Source organism: Pecten maximus, chromosome 2 (assembly GCF_902652985.1).
Source record: "Pecten maximus chromosome 2, xPecMax1.1, whole genome shotgun sequence".
Classification (NCBI taxonomy): domain Eukaryota; kingdom Metazoa; phylum Mollusca; class Bivalvia; order Pectinida; family Pectinidae; genus Pecten; species Pecten maximus.
Window position 1 is genome coordinate 22,601,386 of NC_047016.1, and position 26,706 is coordinate 22,628,091.

At 42.7% G+C, this 26,706-nt stretch overlaps 2 protein-coding genes across 2 annotated transcripts; both read left to right on the forward strand.

Moving 5' to 3' along the window:
• Positions 1-772: 772 nt before the first annotated feature.
• On the forward strand, positions 773-26,706 carry LOC117321528 (extensin-like). The gene is made up of 2 exons (XM_033875963.1): positions 773-849; positions 24,057-26,706. Exon 2 carries the CDS (start codon positions 24,297-24,299, stop codon positions 25,536-25,538), a length of 1,242 nt encoding a protein of 413 aa, XP_033731854.1. The 5' UTR covers positions 773-849; positions 24,057-24,296; the 3' UTR covers positions 25,539-26,706.
• LOC117342095 (collagen alpha-1(I) chain-like) lies at positions 831-10,664 on the forward strand. The gene is made up of 3 exons (XM_033904092.1): positions 831-849; positions 6,804-9,788; positions 9,826-10,664. The coding sequence occupies exons 1-3, from the start codon at positions 831-833 to the stop codon at positions 10,662-10,664; spliced, it is 3,843 nt and encodes a 1,280-aa protein (XP_033759983.1).

Sequence of the window (26,706 nt, forward strand, 5' to 3'; positions counted from 1 at the left end):
GATGACAGATGGACGGCCTGTACAGACAGATTGATGGACAGAAGGACAGACAACCTGATTACTATATAGAGCACCTGCATCTTCGATGGAAAATGTGGGGCCTTAATTAATTAAGTGAAGTAGCCTAAAGTGATCAATCTTGGTATATTTATACCTGGCTGTTAATATCAGGGACATGCTTGTGTTGGAACAGATGGGGGTGCTCCACATAAACAAAACATATCTTCTTTGTGAAATAATATTCATCTATGTCCATAGATTTTCATATTTACCTGTATCAATGGCTTGCTTTTTACTTCTGCCTGTTACCAATATAGATGTTATGTAAGTATCTGAAGTACATAATTTATATAGATCTGGTAACAAGTAAGTAAGTTTGACGTCAGAGGATGCATGTTGATATAATCAGTTTGACGTCGGAGGATACATGTTGATTTATCAGTCAAAGACTAAGACATGTCTATGGTATACAACATATAAAACCTAGTACCCGACATCATCATGTCACATGTGTTTATCTTAGCCAATCAAATTTCATTAATTAGATATAATCTGAAACATAAATGCTGACCTGCCTGTGAATGAGTTGTTTCAACATCAAAATGTCAGAGTTGTACTTTAAGAGTGATTAAATTACTGTTACACTATTACTTACATAACAACCGAGATTCCATCAGAGTACAGATAACTTGATTATCTTCACATAATTCTGTAATTTCCTCCGAGGTAGCTCAGTGATAGATAGACCTACTACACACACATTACCACAAGCGTTGTCACCATCACTGTACCGAACCTGTGGTAGGTAACTATAGTTACCCACCGCCAACATGGCCGCCACCGATCCAGGTAAGAAAGACAATGTCTCTGTTTTCATACTCAGTGACATTGGTCAAGTTTGTTACTCTCATGTACTATCTCGCTATAAATCTAAAATTTGTAGTGTAAAGCACATGTAAACTTCCATGGATAACGGAAACCAGCTACCAAAACTATGACAAAGTCTTCGGTACAGTAAACCTTCGGTCAGTTCGAACATGCAGATAGAAATATCCTTGTGTTCTGTCCCTAAGTAGTTGTTCGGTATTCAGATGTGTTAGGTCTTTAGAAGGTTCAGTTTTTGGAAGTTGCACTGTATTAAACAGACCATTCTTTATAACAATATATCGATAGTTTGTGATTCAAATAAAACATATAACCATGCATGCGGAGACTCAACATTACATCTCAAGCTAGCCTAATACAAGTATGTTCAACTTTTATAGTCCAGCTCCACAATGGCCGAGTGGCTATTTAATCATCAACTCACAATTAGGGTTGTCCTGTAATCATTGATTAATAATTTGGGTTGCCTTGTAATCACTGACTCACAAAGAGGATTATTCTGTACTCATGGACTCAAAATTAGGGTTGCTCTGCAATATCATTGACTCACAGGAAGGATAGCTCTGTAATATCATTGACTCACAGTAAGGATAGCTCTGTAATATCATTGACTCGCAGTAAGGATATCTCTGTAATATCATTGACTCGCAGTAAGGATAGCTCTGTAATATCATTGACTCGCAGGAAGGATATCTCTGTAATATCATTGACTCACAGGAAGGATAGCTCTGTAATATCATTGACTCACAGGAAGGATAGCTCTGTAATATCATTGACTCACAGGAAGGATATCTCTGTAATATCATTGACTCGCAGTAAGGATAGCTCTGTAATATCATTGACTCACAGTAAGGATAGCTCTGTAATATCATTGACTCGCAGTAAGGATAGCTCTGTAATATTGACTCACAGTAAGGATAGCTCTGTAATATCATTGACTCACAGGAAGAATAGCACTGTAATATCATTGACTCACAGGAAGGATAGCTCTGTAATATCATTGACTCACAGTAAGGATAGCTCTGTAATATCATTGACTCACAGTAAGGATAGCTCTGTAATATCATTGACTCGCAGTAAGGATAGCTCTGTAATATCATTGACTCGCAGTAAGGATAGCTCTGTAATATCATTGACTCACAGGAAGGATAGCTCTGTAATATCATTGACTCACAGTAAGGATAGCTCTGTAATATCATTGACTCACAGTAAGGATAGCTCTGCAATATCATTGACTCGCAGTAAGGATAGCTCTGCATATCATTGACTCACAGGAAGGATAGCTCTGTAATATCATTGACTCACAGTAAGGATAGCTCTGTAATATCATTGACTCACAGTAAGGATAGCTCTGTAATATCATTGACTCACAGTAAGGATAGCTCTGCATATCATTGACTCACAGTAAGGATAGCTCTGTAATATTATGACTCACAGTAAGGATAGCTCTGTAATATTGACTCACAGTAAGGATAGCTCTGTAATATCATTGACTCACAATTAGGGATAGCTCTGTAATATCATTGACTCGCAGTAAGGATAGCTCTGTAATATCATTGACTCAAAGGAAGGATAGCTCTGTAATATCATTGACTCAAAGGAAGGATAGCTCTGCATATCATTGACTCACAGTAAGGATAGCTCTGTAATATCATTGACTCACAGTAAGGATAGCTCTGTAATATTGACTCACAGTAAGGATAGCTCTGTAATATCATTGACTCAAAGGAAGGATAGCTCTGCATATCATTGACTCACAGTAAGGATAGCTCTGTAATATTATGACTCACAGTAAGGATAGCTCTGTAATATTGACTCACAGTAAGGATAGCTTTGTAATATTGACTCACAGTAAGGATAGCTCTGTAATATCATTGACTCAAAGGAAGGATAGCTCTGTAATATCATTGACTCAAAGGAAGGATAGCTCTGTAATATCATTGACTCGCAGGAAGGATAGCTCTGTAATATCATTGACTCGCAGTAAGGATAGCTCTGTAATATCATTGACTCGCAGTATGGATAGCTCTGTAATATCATTGACTCACAGTAAGGATAGCTCTGTAATATCATTGACTCACAATTAGGGATAGCTCTGTAATATCATTAACTCACAGACAGGATAGCTCTGTAATATCATTGACTCACAGTAAGGATAGCTCTGTAATATTGACTCACAGGAAGGATAGCTCTGCAATATCATTGACTCACAGTAAGGATAGCTCTGTAATATCATTGACTCACAGTAAGGATAGCTCTGTAATATCATTGACTCACAGGAAGGATAGCTCTGTAATATCATTGACTCACAGTAAGGATAGCTCTGTAATATCATTGACTCACAGTAAGGATAGCTCTGTAATATCATTGACTCACAGGAAGGATAGCTCTGTAATATCATTGACTCACAGTAAGGATAGCTCTGTAATATCATTGACTCACAGTAAGGATAGCTCTGTAATATCACTGACTCACAGTAAGGATAGCTCTGTAATATCATTGACTCGCAGTAAGGATAGCTCTGTAATATCATTGACTCACAGGAAGGATAGCTCTGTAATATCATTGACTCACAGTAAGGATAGCTCTGTAATATCATTGACTCGCAGTAAGGATAGCTCTGTAATATCATTGACTCACAGGAAGGATAGCTCTGTAATATTATTGACTCACAATTAGGGGTGCCCTGTAATCATTGACTCATAAGGATCATCTTGTAAACATTGACTTACGGTACAATTTGGGTCACCTGGTAACTACTGACTTGCAATAAGGGATGCTTTTGTATTCTTGACTCATAATTAGGGTTTAATCATTGACGAACAATCATGGCTGCCTTTTAATCATCCATTCACAATTAGGGTCAAATTTTATTTTTTTACTCACAAATTAGATATCACATTGTAATCCTGCACTGGCTTACAATCAAGGATACTTTGTAATCACTGACTTTCAAATTAAGGTTAATTATATATATATATAACTTCTAGGCATAAGACTCAGAACTAGGGTTGCATTATCATCATTGGCTCACAGTCAGAGATACCTTGTAATTACTCACCATCAGGCTTGACTTGAAATAATTGACTACAATTAGGAATATCTTGTTATGGTTGACTCACAAAATTGATCAACTTGTAATCATTTATAAACAATTAGGGGGGCCTTGTTATCAGTGACCAGTTGATTTGATCATAACCTATTTCACTTTATTAACATTTCCATGTCCATACACTGCACTCCAGTCATTTGTAAGATATTGTCAACAAATTGTTCGGCTTAAATACAATACTCGTTACAATATACCAAAATCTATTCACATACAACGCACATATTTGTGGCAGAGACTGAATAATCATTCAGTAATTGACAGTACTGCATGGGTTAGTCCCTCTAATAATTAAATTATTGTAAGTTTAGTGTAGTTCCATCACGATTGAAACTACTGATAGCTCAGAACACTATCGGTGATTCAACTTAATAAATTTGCCGTAGTAGATTAATCCAATCTAGATGGATACAATTACAATCTATCGATAGTTCTGTTTATTGCTTCACCTCTAAATATCCCCTATACAGATTAGCTATTTATCTACATTTTATTTTTTTACTCACAAATTAGATATCACATTGTAATCCTGCACTGGCTTACAATCAAGGATACTTTGTAATCACTGACTTTCAAATTAAGGTTAATTATATATATATATAACTTCTAGGCATAAGACTCAGAACTAGGGTTGCATTATCATCATTGGCTCACAGTCAGAGATACCTTGTAATTACTCACCATCAGGCTTGACTTGAAATAATTGACTACAATTAGGAATATCTTGTTATGGTTGACTCACAAAATTGATCAACTTGTAATCATTTATAAACAATTAGGGGGGCCTTGTTATCAGTGACCAGTTGATTTGATCATAACCTATTTCACTTTATTAACATTTCCATGTCCATACACTGCACTCCAGTCATTTGTAAGATATTGTCAACAAATTGTTCGGCTTAAATACAATACTCGTTACAATATACCAAAATCTATTCACATACAACGCACATATTTGTGGCAGAGACTGAATAATCATTCAGTAATTGACAGTACTGCATGGGTTAGTCCCTCTAATAATTAAATTATTGTAAGTTTAGTGTAGTTCCATCACGATTGAAACTACTGATAGCTCAGAACACTATCGGTGATTCAACTTAATAAATTTGCCGTAGTAGATTAATCCAATCTAGATGGATACAATTACAATCTATCGATAGTTCTGTTTATTGCTTCACCTCTAAATATCCCCTATACAGATTAGCTATTTATCTACATTTCAATAAAGCTATTTCAGGCTATTACAATATGCCTTTTTTATTACTTGATTGCAGTCCAAGGGAGTTACATAACCCGCGGTGTCCATCAACCATAAATGACAAGTGTCGCAATATAAAGACATATCTGAATTATTCACTGCAACATTGGACATCCAGTGAATCATTCAATCCAGCATGTAAAATTGGTGCGCAATACTCTGATTCCAATATGATTCTCGGCCTATTTTCCATACCTGATACCAGGGTATCATTTCTTTGTTTAAATGTGTCTCGTTTCTTTTGTTGAGATAGAGCCTATCAGGACTCCAGGGGACATCATTACCAATGTATTGTATGAATCATCCATGGCATGAAATAAATTTATAGTGTTAATCCCGTTAATTTACATATTGGTTCCATACATAAATTTGGCGTCAATAAAATAATGTGAAACATAAAACCAAAGTTAAATGTAAACATTGCCACTAATGTTTTTAAAACGATGATTTTTTGGACAATATAAAAAGTGTTTAATGATACTTTAACAATTATGATGAATTTCAATAAATATGTAAATGAACTAAACATGATTATTTTGTAATAAACAAATCAGATGACGATTTTACATGTCAATAATTAATCATATTACAGTATCAAATGTAACTACCACTGACAGTTACTTCCTTTACTAAATCTGACAATGAAAATATTAATATTTTAAAAATATCCAGTCATTACTGATTGGGCAGACTATTAATGACTCAACATACCAGGTTATATGGGTAATTCCCTTCTAACTGACCAATGGCCAAAATTATGGGTAATTCCCTTCTAACTGACCAATGGCCGAAATAAACAAGTTTTTAGTAGTTTATATATAATTTCATTGGAACATTTGCATATCATTTCTGTTGATAATACTTTGTGCAGTGGTACATTTTTACAGTTACATTTAACTACCAGGGATAAAGTGTCAACCACTAATTTAAATATTTATGACAGTCCTAACAAAAGAATCATCATTTACCGGTTAACAGAACGGGGATAGTTTCCTATTACAGAGAAGTAGTTTTTACTTCCTTAGAATACAACATTTGAATTCTTGTGTCTTATTTCACTATAAAATCTACATCAAACAGCTATGTCATCCTGTCACAGACAGTCATGTCCTGACAGGTTAAGAATCTGGTCTTATCTTCCAACTAACCTTATTTTGTATTTCAGAATTCAAGAATTTATATATATTTTTTATTATTCTTTGGTCTATTTAAACTATATCATCCGATGCGGAATATAAGAGCCGACTACTGAGAGCACCCGACTCGGTAGATGGAACCCGAAGCGGGAGCATCCCGCGCGGGAAGCACCCTAACAGTGATATACAACGACTCCTGTGTAGCACCCGACGGGGGATAGCACCGACACTGGAGAGCACCAACGGTGATTCACGACGGGAGTCACCACCGGAGAGACCCTAGCGGAGAGTACCGAGGGTGAGAGCACGACACGGGAGAGCCGACACGGGAGAGCACCGCGCGAGACACCGAGCGGAAGCATCGCGGGTGAGCAGCGACGGAAGCGCCGACACAGGGAGAGCTAGCACCCGACAGGGGAGCACGTCCGCGCTGGCAGGACGAGCTGGCAGAGCACCCGACACCGGGAGCAGCGAAGCGGGCAGAGCACCGACGGGGAGAGCACCCGGCGTGGGAGCACCGACACGGGAGCACCGTACCGGGAGAGCAGCCGACGCGGGAGAGCACCGACGCGTGGAGAGCACCCGACGCGGGAGAGCACCCGACACGGGAGAGCACCCGACGCGGAGAGCACCGGACGCGGGAGAGCACGCAACACGGAGAGCACCGGACGCGGAGAGCACCCGAACGGAGCACCGGGACGCGGGAGAGCCCGAACGCGGAGAGCAACCGACGCGGAGAGCACCCGACGGAGAGACCCGACTGGAGAGCACCCGACGGGGAGAGCACCGACACGGAGAGCAGCCGGACGGGAGAGCACCGACGGGGAGAGCACCCGACGCGAGAGAGCAGCCGACGCGGAGAGCAGCCGACGCGGGAGAGCACCGACGCGGGAGAGCACCCGCGCGGGAGAGCAGCCGACGCGGGAGAGCACCCGACCGGAGAGCACCCGACACGGGAGAGACCCGACGCGGGAGAGCACCCGACACGGGAGAGCACCCGACGCGGGAGAGCACCGACACGGGGAGAGCACCGAGCGGGAGAGCAACCAGACGCGGGAGAGCACCGACACGGGAGAGCACCCCGGGAGAGCACCCGACGCGGGAGCACCGCGACGGGAGAGCAGACCGACACGGGAGAGCAGGCGACAGGGAGAGCAGCCGAACGCGGGAGAGACACCCGACGCGGAGAGCACCCGACACGGGAGAGCACCCGACGCGGGAGAGCACCGACGCGGAGAGCACCCGGCGGGCAGAGAGCACGACGCGGGAGAGCAGCCGACGCGGGAGAGCACCCGACGCGGAGAGCAGAACGGGGAGGGCAGCCGACACGGAGAGCACCGACGCGGGAGAGCACCCGAGCGGGAGAGCACACGACACGGGAGAGCACCGACGCGGAGAGCACCAGACGGGAGAGCACCCGACACGGGAGAGATAGGCCAGACGCGGGAGAGCACCACGCGGGAGAGCACCGACGGGAGAGGAGGGCAGCCGACACGGAGAGAGCACCGACACGGGGAGAGCACCAGACGCGGGAGAGCACCGAGACGGGAGAGCACCCGACGCGGGGAGAGCACCGACGCGGGAGAGCACCGACCCGGGAGAGCACCCGAACGGAGGAGAGACCCGACGGAGAGCACCCGAGGGGGGAAGCAGACGCGGGAGAGACCCGACCGGGGAGGGGGGCACCCCGGGGAACGGGGAGAGCACCCGAGGGAGGAGGGGCCGGGGAGCAGCCGAGGGAGAGACCCGCCGGGAGAGCAGGGACACGGGGAGCACCCGCCCCACCCGGGAAGCAGGCCCCCCAAAGGCCCCCGCGGGGAGAGCACCCGGGCGCGGGAGAGCACCGAAAACGGGGAGCACCACCGGGAACACCCGCCCGGGGGGAGCACCGCCCGGGGGAAGCACCCGCGGGGGCCCCCGGGGGGGGCCCCCGGGGGGGGGGGGAAGCCCACACGGAGGGCACCAAACCGAAGCACCCGACGCGGGAAAGGACCCGCGGGAGAGCACCGCGCGGGAGAGAGCCGACCGGGAGACCCCACCCTAAACCCCGCCGGGGGAGGGGGGGGAACACCCCGCGGGAGAGGGGCCCCGACCGGGAAGCCCCCCGAAGCGGAGAGCCCCCCGCGGGGGAGAGACCCGCCGGGAGAGCACCGCGGGGGAGGCACCCGCGGGAGAGACCGCCCGGGGGAGAGCACCCCGGGAGACACCCGACGGGGGGAACCCCCCCGACGCGGAAGCACCCGGGGGAGGCACCCAAAAGGAGACACCCGCGCGGGAAGCAGCCGCGGGAGAGCCCAACGGGAGAGAGCCGCGCGGGGAGCACCGACGGGGAGCCCCCGGCGGGAGAGAGCCGACAGGGGGAGAGCGCCGACGGGGAGAGCACCCGCCGGGAGAGCACCGGCGGGAGAGAACCACGGGGGAGCCCCGGGGGAGAGCACCGCGCAAGCACCCGGCGGGGGAAAGGGGGACCGACCGGAGAGAAAGGACCGGGAAACCCAAAACACGGTAGACACCCCCACCCAACACCCCCGGAAAAGCACCGGCCGGAAACCCCCCTCAGCTGGAACCACAAAACCCCCCAAACCCCCCAAAACACCCCCCAGACCCCCCCAAACCAACCCAAAAACCCACCGGGAAAAAACCCCACCCGGGGGAAAAACAACCCCCGAACCCCCAGAAAACCCCCCCTTTTCCCCCCCAGACCCCCAGCGGGGGAAGCAGCCACGGGGAGAGACCCGCCGGGGGGGGAAGCCACCGGGGAGAGCCCCCGACCGGGAGGCACCCGACGGGGGAACACCCGACCAAGCACCCCACGGGGACACCCACCGGAACACCCGACCGGGAAGCACCGGCGGAGAGCCCCCGGGCGGGGAGACCCGACGGGGGAGAGACCCCGACCGGAGAGAACCCGGCGGGGGAGAGCCGACACAAGCCCCCGACGGGGAAGCACCCCGGGGGAAAGGAGGCGGGAGAGCACCAAAGGGGAAAGACACGCGCGGGGGAAAGGCACCCGCGCGGGAGAGCACCCGCCGGAGAGCACCGCGCGGGAGATCACCCGGCGGGAGAGCAGCCGCGGGGGAGAGCACCCGACGCGGGAGAGCACCGACGCGGAGAGCACCGACCGGGAGAGCACCCAGCGGGAGAGCACACAAACGGAGAGCCCCGACACGGGAGAGAACCGGCCGGGAGACCCGAGCGGGAGGAGCACGCGGGAGAGCACCGGGCGGGAGAGCACCCGACGCGGGAGAGCACCCGCGCGGGAGAGCACCCGGGAACCCGACGGGGGAGAGCAGCCGCGCGGGAGAGCAGCCGACACGGGAGAGACCAGACGAGGGAGAGCAGCCTAGGACGGGGAGAGACCACACGTGGAGGCACCCGACACGTGGAGAGCACCGACGCGGTAGACACCCGACGCGGAAGCACCGCGGGTGGATGAGCACCGAGGCGAGAGCACCCGCGGGGAGAGCACCGACGCGGAGAGCACCGCGCGGGAGAGCACCAGACGCGGGAGAGCACCGACGCGGGAGAGCACGCGGAAGCACCGCGAGAGAGCACCGCGGGGAGAGCACCCGACGCGGGAGAGCACCCGACGCGAGAGAGCACCCGCGCGGGAGCACCAGACCACGGAGAGCACCCGACGCGGGAGAGCACCGGACGCGGAGAGCACCAGAACGGGAGAGCACCCGAGCGGGAGAGACCAGACACGAGAGCACCCGACGCGGGAGAGCACCGCACGAGGGATAGCACCCGACACTTTGAGAGCACCCGACGCGGGAGAGCACCCTACGCGGGAGATCACCCGACCCGGGAGAGCACCCGACACGGGAGAGCAGCCGACTGCGGGAGAGCATCCCGACACGGGAGGAGAAGAGCCGACGCGGTAGAGCACCCGGCGCGGGAGAGCACCCGACGCGGGAGAGCACCCGACACGGGAGAGCACCCGACGCGGGAGAGCACCCGACGCGGGAGAGCACCCGACACGGGAGAGCACCCGACGCGGGAGAGCACCCGACGCGGGAGAGCACCCGACACGGTGAGAGCATCCCGACACGGAGAGAAGAGCCGACGCGGGAGAGCACCCGACGCGGGGAGCACCCGACACGGGAGAGCACCCGACACGGGAGAGCACCCGACACGGGAGAGCACCGACGCGGGAGAGGCACCCGACGCGTGGAGATGCAGCCGACGCGGGAGAGCACCCCACGCGGGAGAGCACCCGACACGGGAGAGTAAGAGCCGACGCTGGAGAAGCACCCGACGGGAGAGCACACGGTGACGGGAGAGAAGAGCCGACGCGGGAGAGCACCCGACGGTGGGGAGCGCACCCGGACCGGGAGGGAGAGCACCCCTGAGTACGGGAGGAGAACAGCCGAACGCGGTAAGCACCCGACGTCGGGAGATGCACCCAATACGCTGTTTAGATCACCCTACGCGGTAGAAGCACCCTAAGCGGTAGAGCAACCCGACACGGGAGAGACATAAGGCAGGCTCGGGTGAGAGCACCCGACGGTGAGAGCAACCCGGACTCTTGGATAGCACCCTAACACGCTTTATATCACCCTACTCTTTATATCACCCCTACACTTTATATAATATCCTACTTTTTATATCACCCTACTTTTTATATCATTCTGACTATTCATTACACCACTGCATTATTCCAGATAAACATTAGATATTATTGTCCCCTTACCTTTAGTACTGGTAAGCTTTCCCACAGACAACCATTTCAACAGTAAGCTCTAATTCTGTCAATCTTCAATTCCAGAAAAATCTCTTCCACCTGCATGACCACCACATCTGAAATGATTTCAGATGACCGTAGCATCTACATATTCAACAAAAGGTTAAGGAATTAAACAAAAATTGGACAAAATGATAAATAGCTTTATGTCCAAAGTAGAATATTACTGTAACGTATGTCACGACAGCATATAATTCAGAATAACAACAAAAGTATAGAATAATAAATAGTGATTACTCCATTAATTGTCTCCCCATCCCTGAACACACAGGAAGAGATACCTCCCCACTCTCCTGTCTATTGTGTGGCCCTGTATGACCTGATGACCTGTAGTAATGATATGTAACATACATACATATCATGATTTAGAACTGATGTTACTACATTTTGTATGTCAACCAGTAAAGGTAGCAGACAGGAGTACAAACAAGTCTGGAGACAAAACTCGTTAAAAATACAGGTAAGCCCTCCACCTGTCAGACCATTCTGTGCTAACAAATAAATAAATAGGTCCAAAAGGTTGACACCTGTAGTTAATTGCAGGCTGGAGTTTTATAACCTTTCTCAGGTAAGTAAATAGGAAATTTCCTCAATCTTATAACTCATTCTCCATTTACTGTGTCAAAACCCACTCCTCATTTATTCAGTCAAAACTCATTATACTCATTAATATTTGATCGGTAAAAACTCACTCCTCATTTCCTCAGTCGAATTTCACAATAATCATTTATTCAGTCAAAACTCACTATACTCATTTACTCAGTCAAAACTCCCTCCTCATTTACTCAGTCATAACTCAGGCCTGACTAAGTTTTTCCAAACATACTCTCCATTTTCTTAGTTAAGTGTCATGCTCTCATTTACTCATCAAACCTCACTTTTTGTTTGTTCTCATCTTCTTGGTGACAACTCCCTCCTCATTTGATTAGCGAAAACTCGCTCTCTTATTCACTTTTCTCAGTCAAAACCAACTCTCTTTTACTGATTCAAAGCTCAAAATTTGTTTTTAATCGGTCAAAACATGATATAACTTTCCTTATCTCAATTCAACAGTTTGTTCATACTGTCTGATATTCACTGTACAAATGTAAGTATTTTACTATAATATTTAGAATTTACACTGCTATATCAATCATTTATCTCCATAGGAGTAATTTATGATCAACTCCTGGACATCGATAGAATACTATTTTCGGGAATCTTTCGAGATCAGATTTATTATGCTTGGGACATAATACACACATTGATTGTATATCTAAATTCCAATGTTTTAACACAGTCGCTGTTAATTTCCATCATTTTTCTACTAAACTCCTGAGCCAGCCATTTTTAATGTATAAAATGGCTCCAACATTATTTATTTACAGAGTAAAGTGCCCTTTCAAGCCATGTCCGTTAAATGTAGTATAGGACTATAATGCAGTTGACAATTACAATCTACAGTTTTCAAAATTACATTTGAAACTTTGGGTTTGATAGACTGTTGGCTAACTTCCTGGAAACTACCGTACCAATCAGTGATTGGGCAGCTTTAAAGCATGGCTCATAACATCTATTTTATACACTTAAAATTGAATTTCATTTTAATGGCCATCATACTATTAGTGATAATTAGTTACACAATTTCTGTGTCAGATGTACATGTACTATAAGATATTGTAATGCTATATATTTTTATGTACAACTTCATTCGATTGTTAAGCATACAAAGCTTTTTTCTGTAGAACATTGGTTACTGTACTAAATCAATATAGATATTTGTAGCTGTAAAAATGAACGATTTATCTGATATTTGTATCTACGAGTCCAATTACTTCCCATGACTCTGTGATAGGTTTTTCCTGAAACAACAGTGAAGTGAGAAAACTTGTTGGCGACAAGGTTATGGACTTCCAAAATGGACGGTCATGATCAATAAAACGTTCTATCTAATGGTTTTTTATATTTCCTTTATTTGTTTTTTTGCGATAAAATTGCCAGTATAAAATTACCAAAGACATTTTCAGAGCAATCTAGATTTTAGTAATTAAGCTTTAATACCAAATAATTCAATTGTGATTGGGACCATTATTGACCAAAAAAGCCTACAAGAAAAACAATGAAATATTGAACTCATCAGAAAATGTTAGTGTCGTAATAACATAAGCATCTATGCAATTCCTTTATAAGGTAGAGTACCTTCCTTCATACCAATTAAGCAAAATGCAATACAACATTATATTAGTTGCAGTCACTGTACAAAGTCACACTGTCACTGTATATAGTCACACTATCACTGTATATAGTCACACTGTCACTGTATATAGTCACACTGTCACTGTATATAGTCACACTGTCACTGTATATAGTCACACTGTCACTGTATATAGTCACACTGTCACTGTATATAGTCACACTGTCACTGTATATAGTCACACTATCACTGTATATAGTCACACTGTCACTATATATAGTCACACTGTCACTGCATATAGTCACACTGTCACAATATATAGTCACGCTGTCACTGTATAAAGTCACACTGTCACTGTATATAGTCACACTGTCACTGTATATAGTCACACTGTCACTGTATATAGTCACACTGTCACTGTATATACTCACACTGTCACTGTATATAGTCACACTGTCACTGTATATAGTCACACTGTCACTGTATATACTCAGTCACTGTATATAGTCACACTCATTGTATATAATCACACTGTCACTGTATATAGTCACACTGTCACTGTATATACATAGTCAACTTGTCACTGTATATAGTCACACTGTCACTGTATATAGTCACACTGTCACTGTATATACATAGTCAACTTGTCACTGTATATAGTCACACTGTCACTGTATATAGTCACACTGTCACTGTATATACTCACACTGTCACTGTATATAGTCACACTGTCACTGTATATAGTCACACTGTCACTGTATATAGTCACACTGTCACTGTATATAGTCACACTGTCACTGTATAGTCACACTGTCACTGTATATAGTCACACTGTCACTGTATATACTCACACTGTCACTGTATATACTCACACTGTTACTGTATATACTCACACTGTTACGGTATTTACTCACTGTCACTGTATATAGTCACACTGTCACTGTATATAGTCACACTGTCACTGTATATAGTCACACTGTCACTGTATATAGTCACACTGTCACTGTATATAGTCACACTGTTACTGTATTTACTCACACTGTCACTGTATATAGTCACACTGTCACTGTATATACTCACACTGTCACTGTATATATTCACACTGTTACTGTATAGTCACACTGTCACTGTACATAGTCACACTGTCACTGTATATAGTCACACTGTTACTGTATATAGTCACACTGTCACTGTATTTACTCACTGTCACTGTACATAGTCACACTGTCACTGTATATACTCACACTGTCACTGTATATACTCACACTGTCACTGTACATAGTCACACTGTCACTGTATATAGTCACACTGTCACTGTATATAGTCACACTGTTACTGTATTTACTCACACTGTCACTGTATATAGTCACACTGTCACTGTATATAGTCACACTGTCACTGTATATAGTCACACTGTCACTGTATATAGTCACACTGTCACTGTATAGTCACACTGTTACTGTATATAGTCACACTGTCACTGTATATTATAAGTCACACTGTCACTGTATATAGTCACACTGTCACTGTATATAGTCACAGTCAATGTATATAGTCACAGTCACTGTATATAGTCACACTGTCACTGTATATAGTCACACTGTCACTGTATATAGTCACACTGTTACTGTATTTACTCACACTGTCACTGTATATAGTCACACTGTCACTGTATATACTCACACTGTCACTGTATATACTCACACTGTTACTGTATATAGTCACACTGTCACTGTACATAGTCACACTGTCACTGTATATACTCACACTGTCACTGTATATAGTCACACTGTCACTGTATATAGTCACACTGTCACTGTATATAGTCACACTGTCACTGTATATAGTCACACTGTCACTGTATATACTCACACTGTCACTGTACAGTCACACTGTCACTGTTTATACCCACACTGTCACTGTATATAGTCACACTGTCACTGTATATAGTCACACTGTCACTGTATATAGTCACACTGTCACTGTATATACTCACACTGTCACTGTATATAGTCACACTGTCACTGTATATAGTCACACTGTCACTGTATATAGTCACACTGTCACTGTATATAGTCACTGTCACTGTATATAGTCACACTGTCACTGTATATAGTCACACTGTCACTGTATATAGTCACACTGTCACTGTATATAGTCACACTGTCACTGTATATAGTCACACTGTCACTGTATATACTCACACTGTCACTGTATATAGTCACACTGTCACTGTATATACTCACACTGTCACTGTATATACTCACACTGTCACTGTATATACTCACACTGTCACTGTATATACTCACACTGTCACTGTATATAGTCACACTGTCACTGTATATAGTCACACTGTCACTGTATATACTCACACTGTCACTGTATAGTCACACTGTCACTGTATATACTCACACTGTCACTGTATATAGTCACACTGTCACTGTATATACTCACACTGTCACTGTATATAGTCACACTGTCACTGTATAGTCACACTGTCACTGTATATAGTCACACTGTCACTGTATATAGTCACACTGTCACTGTATATAGTCACACTGTCACTGTATATAGTCACACTGTCACTGTATATAGTCACACTGTCACTGTATATAGTCACACTGTCACTATATAGTCACACTGTCACTGTATATAGTCACACTGTCACTGTATATAGTCACACTGTCACTGTATATAGTCACACTGTCACTGTATATAGTCACACTGTCACTGTATATAGTCACACTGTCACTGTATATAGTCACACTGTCACTGTATATACCCACACTGTCACTGTATATAGTCACACTGTCACTGTATATAGTCACACTGTCACTGTATATACTCACACTGTCACTGTATATACTCAGTCACTGTATATAGTCACAATCACTGTATATAGTCACACTGTCACTGTATATAGTCACACTGTCACTGTATATACCCACACTGTCACTGTATATAGTCACACTGTCACTGTATATAGTCACACACCGTCACTGTATATAGTCACACTGTCACTGTATATAGTCACACTGTCACTATATACTCACACTGTCACTGTATATAGTCACACTGTCACTGTATATAGTCACACTGTCACTGTATATAGTCACACTGTCACTGTATATACTCACACTGTCACTGTATATAGTCACACTGTCACTGTATATACTCACACTGTCACTGTATATAGTCACTGTCACTGTATATAGTCACACTGTCACTGTATATAGTCACACTGTCACTGTATATAGTCACACTGTCACTGTATATAGTCAGTCACTGTATATAGTCACACTGTCACTGTATATAGTCAGTCACTGTATATACTCACATTGTCACTGTATATAGTCACACTGTCACTGTATATAGTCACACTGTCACTGTATATACTCACATTGTCACTGTATATACTCACACTGTCACTGTATATACTCACACTGTCACTGTATATACTCGCATTGTCACTGTATATAGTCACACTGTCACTGTATATAGTCACACTGTCACTGTATATAGTCACACTGTCACTGTATATAGTCACACTGTCACGGTATATAGTCACACTATCACTGTATATACTCACACTGTCACTGTATATACTCACATTGTCACTGTATATACTCACATTGTCACTGTATATAGTCACACTGTCACTGTATATAGTCACACCATCAATGTATATAGTCACTGTCACTGTATATAGTCACACTGTCACTGTATATAGTTAAAATGTCACTGTATATACATAGTCACACTGTTGCTGTATATTTTTTAACTGTTTATAGTCACATTCTCTATTGTACATTCTATAGAGTACATTTCATTAAGAACAGGCAATTTTTGATGAATTGTGTTTTCTAAAATCCATTTGTTTGAGGAACCATTTAGTCAGCAAAGGGATTTTGATGAAATTTTAAGGTAGATATTAAAACCTGACAATAGCCCACACTGAATACAGACAACTATACATTGTATTAGATTGGGTTGTACCCATCAAGGGACTTTCCTACATCCTTTGTTTTATAAATATGCTTTAATACAGTTGGAATGGTTTGCCAAGAGACTCATTAAACATAACTGAAATAGGTCTGCCATCAAAGTAGACTTCAGGTTTTAATATCAAAGTCTACAGAATCCTGACCATATATCACGAACCAAACAAACTAGCAGTTTGTTCCCTAACATTGGGACATTATAGCCAGCTTCAATCTGGGAACCAATATATACTAATGTTAGAGGGCAGCAAACGAACAGTGTCTATTCTTTAGGCACATTCTCTAACCCAGCACCGATTCCCTACGGACTCTGAAACACTCCAGTCTAACCTAATGACAAATGGTTGTTCTGCTGACTCTCAACTTTAAACAGAAGTTGCACTTTAAGATATTGAAATACAAATTAGAGTAACCTTAGCAGTGTTTAATAGACTTGAAATCAACATCCAGGTACATCAATCAGAAATACTGCACAGTCAGAAAAGGGCTAGCCCATCACATTTTCGGAAGAAAATATACATATGGTATTTGATTTATAAATTTCATCTTGGCAATTTTTGAATTATTATTTCCATAAATTCAGGTAATTTTGTAAATAGCAAGAAGGCAATTCTTCAAACAAAAGTGTAATAATTATTTGAGGGGATTGGCGGGGGAGGAAGAGACTGAAGTTCAGCTTGCGACATTTCATTTATGAGCGTTTGGGGTGGGGATGGGTGGGGGGGGAGACATTGAAGTTCAGCTTGTGACATTTCATTGATACTCCAGTCAAATACTGCAGGGAATGAGATCTGCCTTCAGGATGACACTCAAATGGTGCATATGTGATGGAGCAGTCAAAAAGTCGTGACCAAGAGTCAGCAAGACAAATTAATCATAACAAAAGTGTTGACAAAGCATAGCTTGCTGTCTCAGCCACAGTAAAATAATTTAGTGTGAGAATTGATGTAATTCTATCAGAAAGTTAAGTTCAAGAATATTTGGGTTAAGAAGTGAGGGTTTGACACTTTTTCATCAATTTATAACCTAGGAATTTTGTGTAAAAATCAACAATTATCTACATATCATGATAATTAAGTCTATCAAGTTTCAAAGACAGTTAAAAACAGGGAGAAAATTAATCAAGAAAAAGACTGAAATTTGGGGGAAATGCAACTTCCTGCAACTTTAAAAACACATTGATAATGGTTGATTATGGCCATCTCTTGTAGGTGTGTTGGCAACATTTTATCTCTTAAATATTACTTTGCCATGCCAAAGTGAAGTTTAAGAGATGAAATGTTGTCTTGTTTAAACCAAAGCAAAGTGCGAGAAGTTTAAGAGATGAAATGTTGTCTTGTTTAAACCGTGACAAGGTACCAACACACCAAAGTATGACTTAGTTCTAGAACAGATAACCAGATTCCTTGTTCACATTTCGGTTGGAAACTCCTGACAGTGTTATCCGGTTGGAATTTAAACTATCTGTATGATAACCACCGCTATTGTTCTATATGGCAAAGGCCCCTCTCTCCTTTTCAAATTTCTGTATCCATGTCTCATCTTCATAAATATAAGTGAACAAATGTACTCTTAAATTACAAACACTTTCTGGTTTCGTTTTTTAAGAACATTGAAGCAGACAAGAGCATATTATGTATTATGACAACACTGTAATCTTTTTATTATCTGACCAAGTTTGCTTCTGCAATCGAAAACAAGTGCTTGTTTCAAATCTTGGTTACACTATCTGTCCAAGCATATGAGTGAGCGAGATATGTATTGTCTGTGTAAGTAGGATGCGCATTAAAACAACCTGAAGGCTATATTACCCCAGTACATTTGTTATGCTTGTTGACGCATTTCTGTAACTTTTAATTATGATTTTTAGTTTTCTGAAAAATACAGCACAAAACTAAATGAAATCGATTGCTAGCGATAACAGTACTTTGTGTGTGGTGTTCATTGCATCTTATAACCTGAAGCAGCATTTGATTTACCAACTTGTACAGTACAGTATTGTTATGATTTAGACGTTTATCTGGTTACTTTTCGGATAGTCATAGTCGTCATCCGGTTGGCATTTTTGCCGATGGGTCCACACTAGCGCAAACATGCCAAAGAGATATTTTACCGCACCAACATGCCAAAATGACATTTCACTGCATCAACATGCCAAAGTATCAACACAACATTCGTGCCAAAATGTCAACACGAGATGGCCGTAATCAGTCACCATACACATTGTATATGATAAACAACTCCAGTGTCTCATCATGGGCATCAATTCTGAAATATAATTCAAAGCTGATTTCTCAATCATGCAAAAACTTGAATTAGAAACAGACTGTCTAATACATTGCTTCAACAAAACTTTTTTATAAAAAAAGTAAATGTTTCGTTAAACTTGAATCATTAAGGAATAGCTTCTAGTCTCCTTTAATGAAAATAATTAAACGAAGGGATCAGATTTCATTCATGCTTAGAAAATCGATAATAACCCAATAAAAATCACAAATAAAGCTTGTTGATTACTTTAACCTTGAATAACATGATCAAACTCTACTATGGTTTGTTTTTCACATGTAGCAGGAAAAGTAAGGAAGAATGAAAAATAAGCAGTTGAAATTTAGTTGGATTATTGTCTGCTTAAGATTTTAAATTCTTGTGAATGTTTCTTGTACATGTAGCTTGTTTGTTATTTCTTGAGATTAAATATAACAAACACTTACAGTTAATATATGTATTACCTAACAACTTCTATTTCAAATGAATCTTAACACGAATATAAGATAACTATACAACAAGCTAAGTTAAAACATCCTAAGTTAACAATGCTTCTGTGTGAAAATCCAGACAGCCAAGTTTACAACAGGAAGTCGCAATAACAAACTAATGTTGGAGTCAAACCTTTATTGTGTCAGGAGGAGAAGAAATAAAACAAAATCTTTACTTCCTCAACAGAAAGTCAACCCCACACAAGTAGAAATCAAAAATTCAAAGCTGAGTTGTTTACTGCTAACAGAACCTTCTGTGAATTCTGTAACAACATAATAACTCCCTTGTTTATTGCCTTTTTAATGTTATTTGTTTTAATGATCAACATAAATTTTGAAGAAAAAAAAATTTTTAACACCGAGTTTGATTACAATGAAGCAAACAGCTTTGGTAACGAAAACATGAGGCCCATGGACCTAAAGGGTCACCAGAATTCCAAAATATATCAGTCAATTTGACCTTTTTTGGGCCCTGCCCATCAGTCCCGGGGGGGTCACAAAGGGCTGATTTGTGCATACCATCAAATTGAAATCCTATATTGATCTAACGAAGTATTATTTTCAATAGAAATTAAACAAATAATACTAAAAGAAATTTCCTAAATAAACCAAAGTAAAGTTTACTCCTTCTCCAATAAGATTGGGAAACACGAGATCCCACAGACATGAAATTTACAATTCATAATTTTGGTAAAGCACCTATTCAGTAATTACAGGTTTATTACCTCCATGACTCTGCCTATAGTCGGGTTTCTGTCAGCCTTAGTTTGGTTTAGTGCCTACATGACATTATCTATTGCTAGGTTTCTTCCCACAGACTATAGTCAGCGTAATTCATTAAACAAACTTGGTAACCCTCATCCGAGCCTGCTCAGGGGTTAATCTAGGATTTGGGGAATACTATCCATTATGAAATTTAGGGGAAATGAAGGGCCGCAGTGTCTGGAATTATTCTTCAAATTTTAACATTTTACAGCTATTCTTTGCTAATTCTTACATATTTCATCAAAATTTAGATTTCCCCTGGAGAATTTTCACCATTTGTGGGATTTTTTCTTGATGGGGAATTTGTTTTTATTCAAAGGGGAAAACACCATCAGTGAGGAATACTACCTAATTTTGGAAGTAAAAATGGTTTAGATGAACCTTTGATATTTTATTAAAAGGCCCAGTTTTAACTCCCTGTCTCTTTGCTATTGAAAAGAAGTTGTATATTTGACCTCTGTGACCTTGAATGTACATCAAGGTCATTTATTCGAACAAACTTCATAGCCCTTCATCCCAGCATGCTACAGGCAAATATCAACTCCCTGCGCCTCTTGGTTATTGAGAATTTTTTTTAAAAGATTTTAGCCTATTTGATCCCTGTGACCTTGAATGTAGGTCAAGGTCATTCAATTGAACAAACTTGATAGCCCTCACCAAGGTATGCTAAAGGCAAAATATCAACTCCCTGGCATTTTGGTTATTGAGAAGAAGTTGTTCAAAACTTTTTAGCCTAATTGATCCCTGTGATCTTGAATGTTGGCCAAGGTCATTCATTTGAACAGACTTGGTTGCCGTTAACCCCAGCATGCTACAGGCCAAATATTAGGTCTCTGGATCTGCTTGATATTGAGAAGAAGTTGTTTTAAGATTTTAGCCTATTTGACCCCTGTGACCTTGAATGTAGGTCAATGTTATTCATTTGAACAAACTTGTTAGCTCCTCATCTCAGCATACCACAGGACCAACATCAGGTCTGATTTCTGTGCCCATGGCTATTGAGAAGAAGTTGTTAAATGGAACAAGTTGACGCCAGATGGCTAACGGATGGAAAGACAACTACACATAATGGCATAAGCTCACTTACCCTTTGACAATGTTACTATCAATTTTGAGTACATTTTTTGCTGGTTATGCCCAATATTATCTGACTAGATCTATCAGCTCTATAGATGTGATGGTCAGATCGTGGATAGTGGGTAAAATAAAATGTGATTTATTACTAAATCATTCCAAAGTGTAACTATGTGACTTACTTTAGTAGGGAACCTGTTTACATTAATAGCAACAATAAATCTTAAACATAAGAAAGATGTGGAGATGTTACAAGTGAGCAGGAGTTGGGATATAAGGTTACATTTACAATGTACCTGTACATGCTTACCTTGACCTTCAACTTCTGCCAATATTGATTACATGTTGTTGAACTATACCCCTGATTATGATACTCTGATATATATTTCCTGACCTTGACCTCTGACTACGATACTCCTGTACATTGACCTTGACTTTCCCTTGGCTGTTTAAACTTCTGCCAGTATATATATTATTTCTGACTTTGACCTCTGATTATGATACTCCTGTGTGTTGACCTTGACATTCCCTTGACTGTTTAAACTTTTGCTTGTGTATATATCATTCCTGACCTTGACCTCTGACTATGATACTCCTGTACACTGACCTTGACTGTTTAAACTTCTGCCAGTACATATCATTCCTGACCTTGACATGTGACAAAGGCACTAGAAAGTTTTCACCTGATGAGAGTTGAGCATAACCCAACCAGTGACAACAATGTTCACTACAGCTACTAGAAACAGACACCAGATCGCTTCAACTAGCACAGATAGTCACGGACATTAACTCGCTTAGCCTAATTCGTTTGGCCTTACACAGTCACTATGGTCAGACACCAACTTTAAATTGTTTGGCCTAATATTGCCGGTCACTATAAAGGGATACCAACTGACTAGTTTGGCCTAACACAGCCAGTAATTATATAAACGGACATTAACTAGTTTGGCCTAACACAGCCAGTAATTATATAAACGGACACTAACTAGTTTGGCCTAACACAGCCAGTAATTATATAAACGGACACTAACTAGTTTGGCCTAACGCAGTTGGCACTCTCTATACGGACACCAACTCGCTTGGCCTAACACAGCCAGTCACTACAAACGGAAATTAACTCGCCTGTCCCAATACGAGACCTTGGACACGAGATGTAGATGTCCATGTCAAATTATTTCCAGTTTTCCTCCATATTTTATAGAAATATGACATCGTCTTGTCATATTTCCCAAATTTCATTGCCATCGTAAATTAAATCCGGACAGTGTAAATATTTCCAGTACCAAACACAAGATGAAATGTGGAGATTAGTCGGTGGAAATGAAATAGAAGTAGAATTCTCTGGAGGACATATTTTTCTTCTATTTAATATCAAACCCAGCCAATACGATTTACTTTATCTTCCCGGGCTTTGATAAATGATACAAACCTTTTGACATGTTGAAACAATTTCCAATCTTCTCCATGTTGATAGCTTGTTCTCCATCAATTCCTCCATTTTTTTTTCGCACGTGATGTGCTACGTAAAACAGAATCGGTCCCCGGACACCAATTCTGATGGATACTGGGGTCCCCGGAGGTACATTTGTACCAGTGCAAAATATACAGTATATGTACATGTATACAATTTATTTTGCAGTATGATTAATAGAGTTCTACATTTCTTTATAACTTCTACACACACTCAGCTGATATATAGGACCTAGATTCCCCACTCAAACAGGTCGCGCAGATTTGATTTTTCAATCTGATTCGAAAATCATACATATCTGGATATCATTTGAAAAATAATACCTATTTTAAAAAATGCAAAGATGCAAGTAGCTTCGTATCCAAACACATTTTTTGTTTTCATTTAATTTTCCCCGTTTCTTACTTTCATTATTTCCTTCTTTATTAATAAATTGATATCCTTTGAAAAATGATATTTAAAACATGCAAGTACAAATACATTTGTTTTGTTTTTCCTTTTTTTTTTTTTAGTTTAATATTCTTAAAACATACAAAGATGCAAGTAGCTCGGTCTCTAAACACATTTGTTTTGTTTTTGTTTTTTTTTGGGGTTTTTTTTAGAATTAAAAATCAACATAATTTCAGCTTTACGATTAGATCTTCTATAATTCTAAGTTCATAGTAATTGTATTGTTTGTTTCAGGCATGTAAAAGGCGCTTGACTGACAATATCCTTTGGATATTATTGATGGGCGCTCCCAAGTTCACCGAGGCAGGCTAACCTTTCACCCATATCCCAAGCCCCGGTGTACGCCGAACCCGCCCGACTTCATACCAACCAACACCGGACCCGTCCGACTTCATACCGACCAACACCGGACATGTCCGACGTCATACCAACCAACACCGGACCCGCCCGACTTCATACCGACCAACACCAGACATGTCCGACGTCATACCAACCAACACCGGACCCGCCCGACTTTATACCGACCAACACCGAACCCGTCAGACTTTATACCGACCAACACCGAACCCGTCAGACTTTATACCGACCAACACCGGACATGTCCGACTACATACCGACCAACACCGGACCCGTCCGACTTCATACCGACCAACACCGGACCCGTCCGACTTCATACCGATCAACACCGGACCCGTCCGACGTCATACCGACCAACACCGGACCCGTCCAACTTCATACCGACCAACACCGGACCCGTCAGACGTCATACCAACCAACACCGGACCCGTCCGACTTCATACCGTCCAACACCGGACCCGTCCGACTTCATACCAACTAACACCGGACCCGTCCAACTTCATACCGACCAACACTGGACCCGTCCGACTTTATACCAACCAACACCGGACCCGTCCGACGTCAAACCAACCAACACCGGACCCGCCCGATTTCATACCTACAAACATCAGACATGTCCGAGGTCATACCGACAAACAACGACCCGTACCGACCAACACCGGACCCATCCGACGTCATACCAACAAACACCTGACCCGTTGGACGTCATACCAACAAACACCGGACCCGTCCGACTTCATACCAACCAACACCGGACATGTCCGACTTCATACCGACCAACACCGGACCCGTCCGACGTCATACCAACCAACACCGGACCCGTCCAACTTCATACCGACCAACACCGGACCCGTCCGACTTCATACCAAAAAACACCGGACCCGTCCAACTTCATACCGACCAACACCGGACCCGTCCGACTTCATACCGACCAACACCGGACCCGTCCAACTTCATACCGACCAACACCGGACCCGTCCGACTTCATACCGACCAACACCGGACACATCCGACGTCATACCAACCAACACCGGACCCGTCCGACTTCATACCAACCAACACCGGACCCGTCCAACTTCATACCGACCAACACCGGGCCCGTCCGACTTCATACCGACCAACACCGGACATGTCCGACTTCATACCAACCAACACCGGACCCGTCCAACTTCATACCGACCAACACCGGACCCGTCAGACTTTATACCGACCAACACCGGACCCGTCCGACTTTATACCGACCAACACCGAACCCGTCAGACTTTATACCGACCAACACCGGACCCGTCCGACTTCATACCTACCAACACCGGACCCGTCCGACTTCATACCGACCAACACCGGACATGTCCGACTTGATACCGACCAACACCGGACCCGCCCGACTTCATACCGACCAACACCGGACCCGTCCGACTTCATACCGACCAACACCGGACCCGTCCGACTTCATACCGACCAACACAGGACCCGTCCGACTTTATACCAACCAACACCGGACTCGTCCGACTTTATACCGACCAACACCGGACACGTCCGACGTCATACCAACCAACACCGGACACGTCCGACTTCATACCAACGAACATCGATCCTATCATCTTCAGTCTACCTAACATCGAATTTGAATCTTTAAAATTTGGCTATATATATGGAAGCTTTTCGGAAAAGAGTCCAAGGTCATTAGGTTATTTTGTATAAGGAGTTCATTTTATAGATTTTAATGACACTTGTACAAAAGCATCTATACATATGTTCTTCTGAATTAGCGTATTGATGGAATTTCTTTGTTGCTAAATCCCATTTTGCGTTTTACGACGTTTTCACATTATCACGTGTTTCAATTTGCGTACTTACGTATATTACGTTAATTATAGGAGTTCGTAAGCCCATGTTGTACCTGGTAGACCCGTTAATCTTAATATGGTCCCCCGAGCCGAAAACTAGGGAACGTTATAAGTTTTTATCTTATCATATTTATTTTTTTTTCTAATTTGAACCACGTGATCATTGATTATCACCAATATATTTGAATGGAATACCTAATGTCCAAATATGATGGCACCCAGTATAATACAATACCAAACCAAATGCACAGCTATTGTATAGGCAAATAAAAGGTTAGAGTCATGGGGAATGCGAACCGTGTCCTGACAAAAACGAGTTATATTCAGTCGACGGGAGGTAACTCGGGTTATAAACTGTGATTCATTAATATTATATAATACAAAGTCATGTCCAAAGAACGATAACTCCCACAGCAATGGCGGAATTCTTGAAAATCGGTCGGTATTGCTATTACCTAGTTATAGGTATGATGATAAATAGTTGCTGCAAAACAATCATTAATATCTTTTAATTACGATGATGAGAGTGAAAACAAAATAAGTTGAGACCTTTTTAATTTAACATTTTAACCTGAGAGGCGTTTTCCTGAAGACTGGACATATATTTTAACATGAATATCGTAGACCCTAGGATTTCAATTATACAATTTTCACCAGTTTTCTGTTAAGATAGGTTTTGT

Coding starts and splice junctions, on each gene's coding strand:
- LOC117342095 (XM_033904092.1), top strand. Junction 9,789..9,825: donor ACGTGGAGAGCACCGACGCG/GTAGACACCCGA, acceptor CGGGTGGATGAG/CACCGAGGCGAGAGCACCCG.
- LOC117321528 (XM_033875963.1), top strand. CDS start 24,297: ATGTCCGACGTCATACCAACCAACACCGGACCCGCCCGACTTTATACC.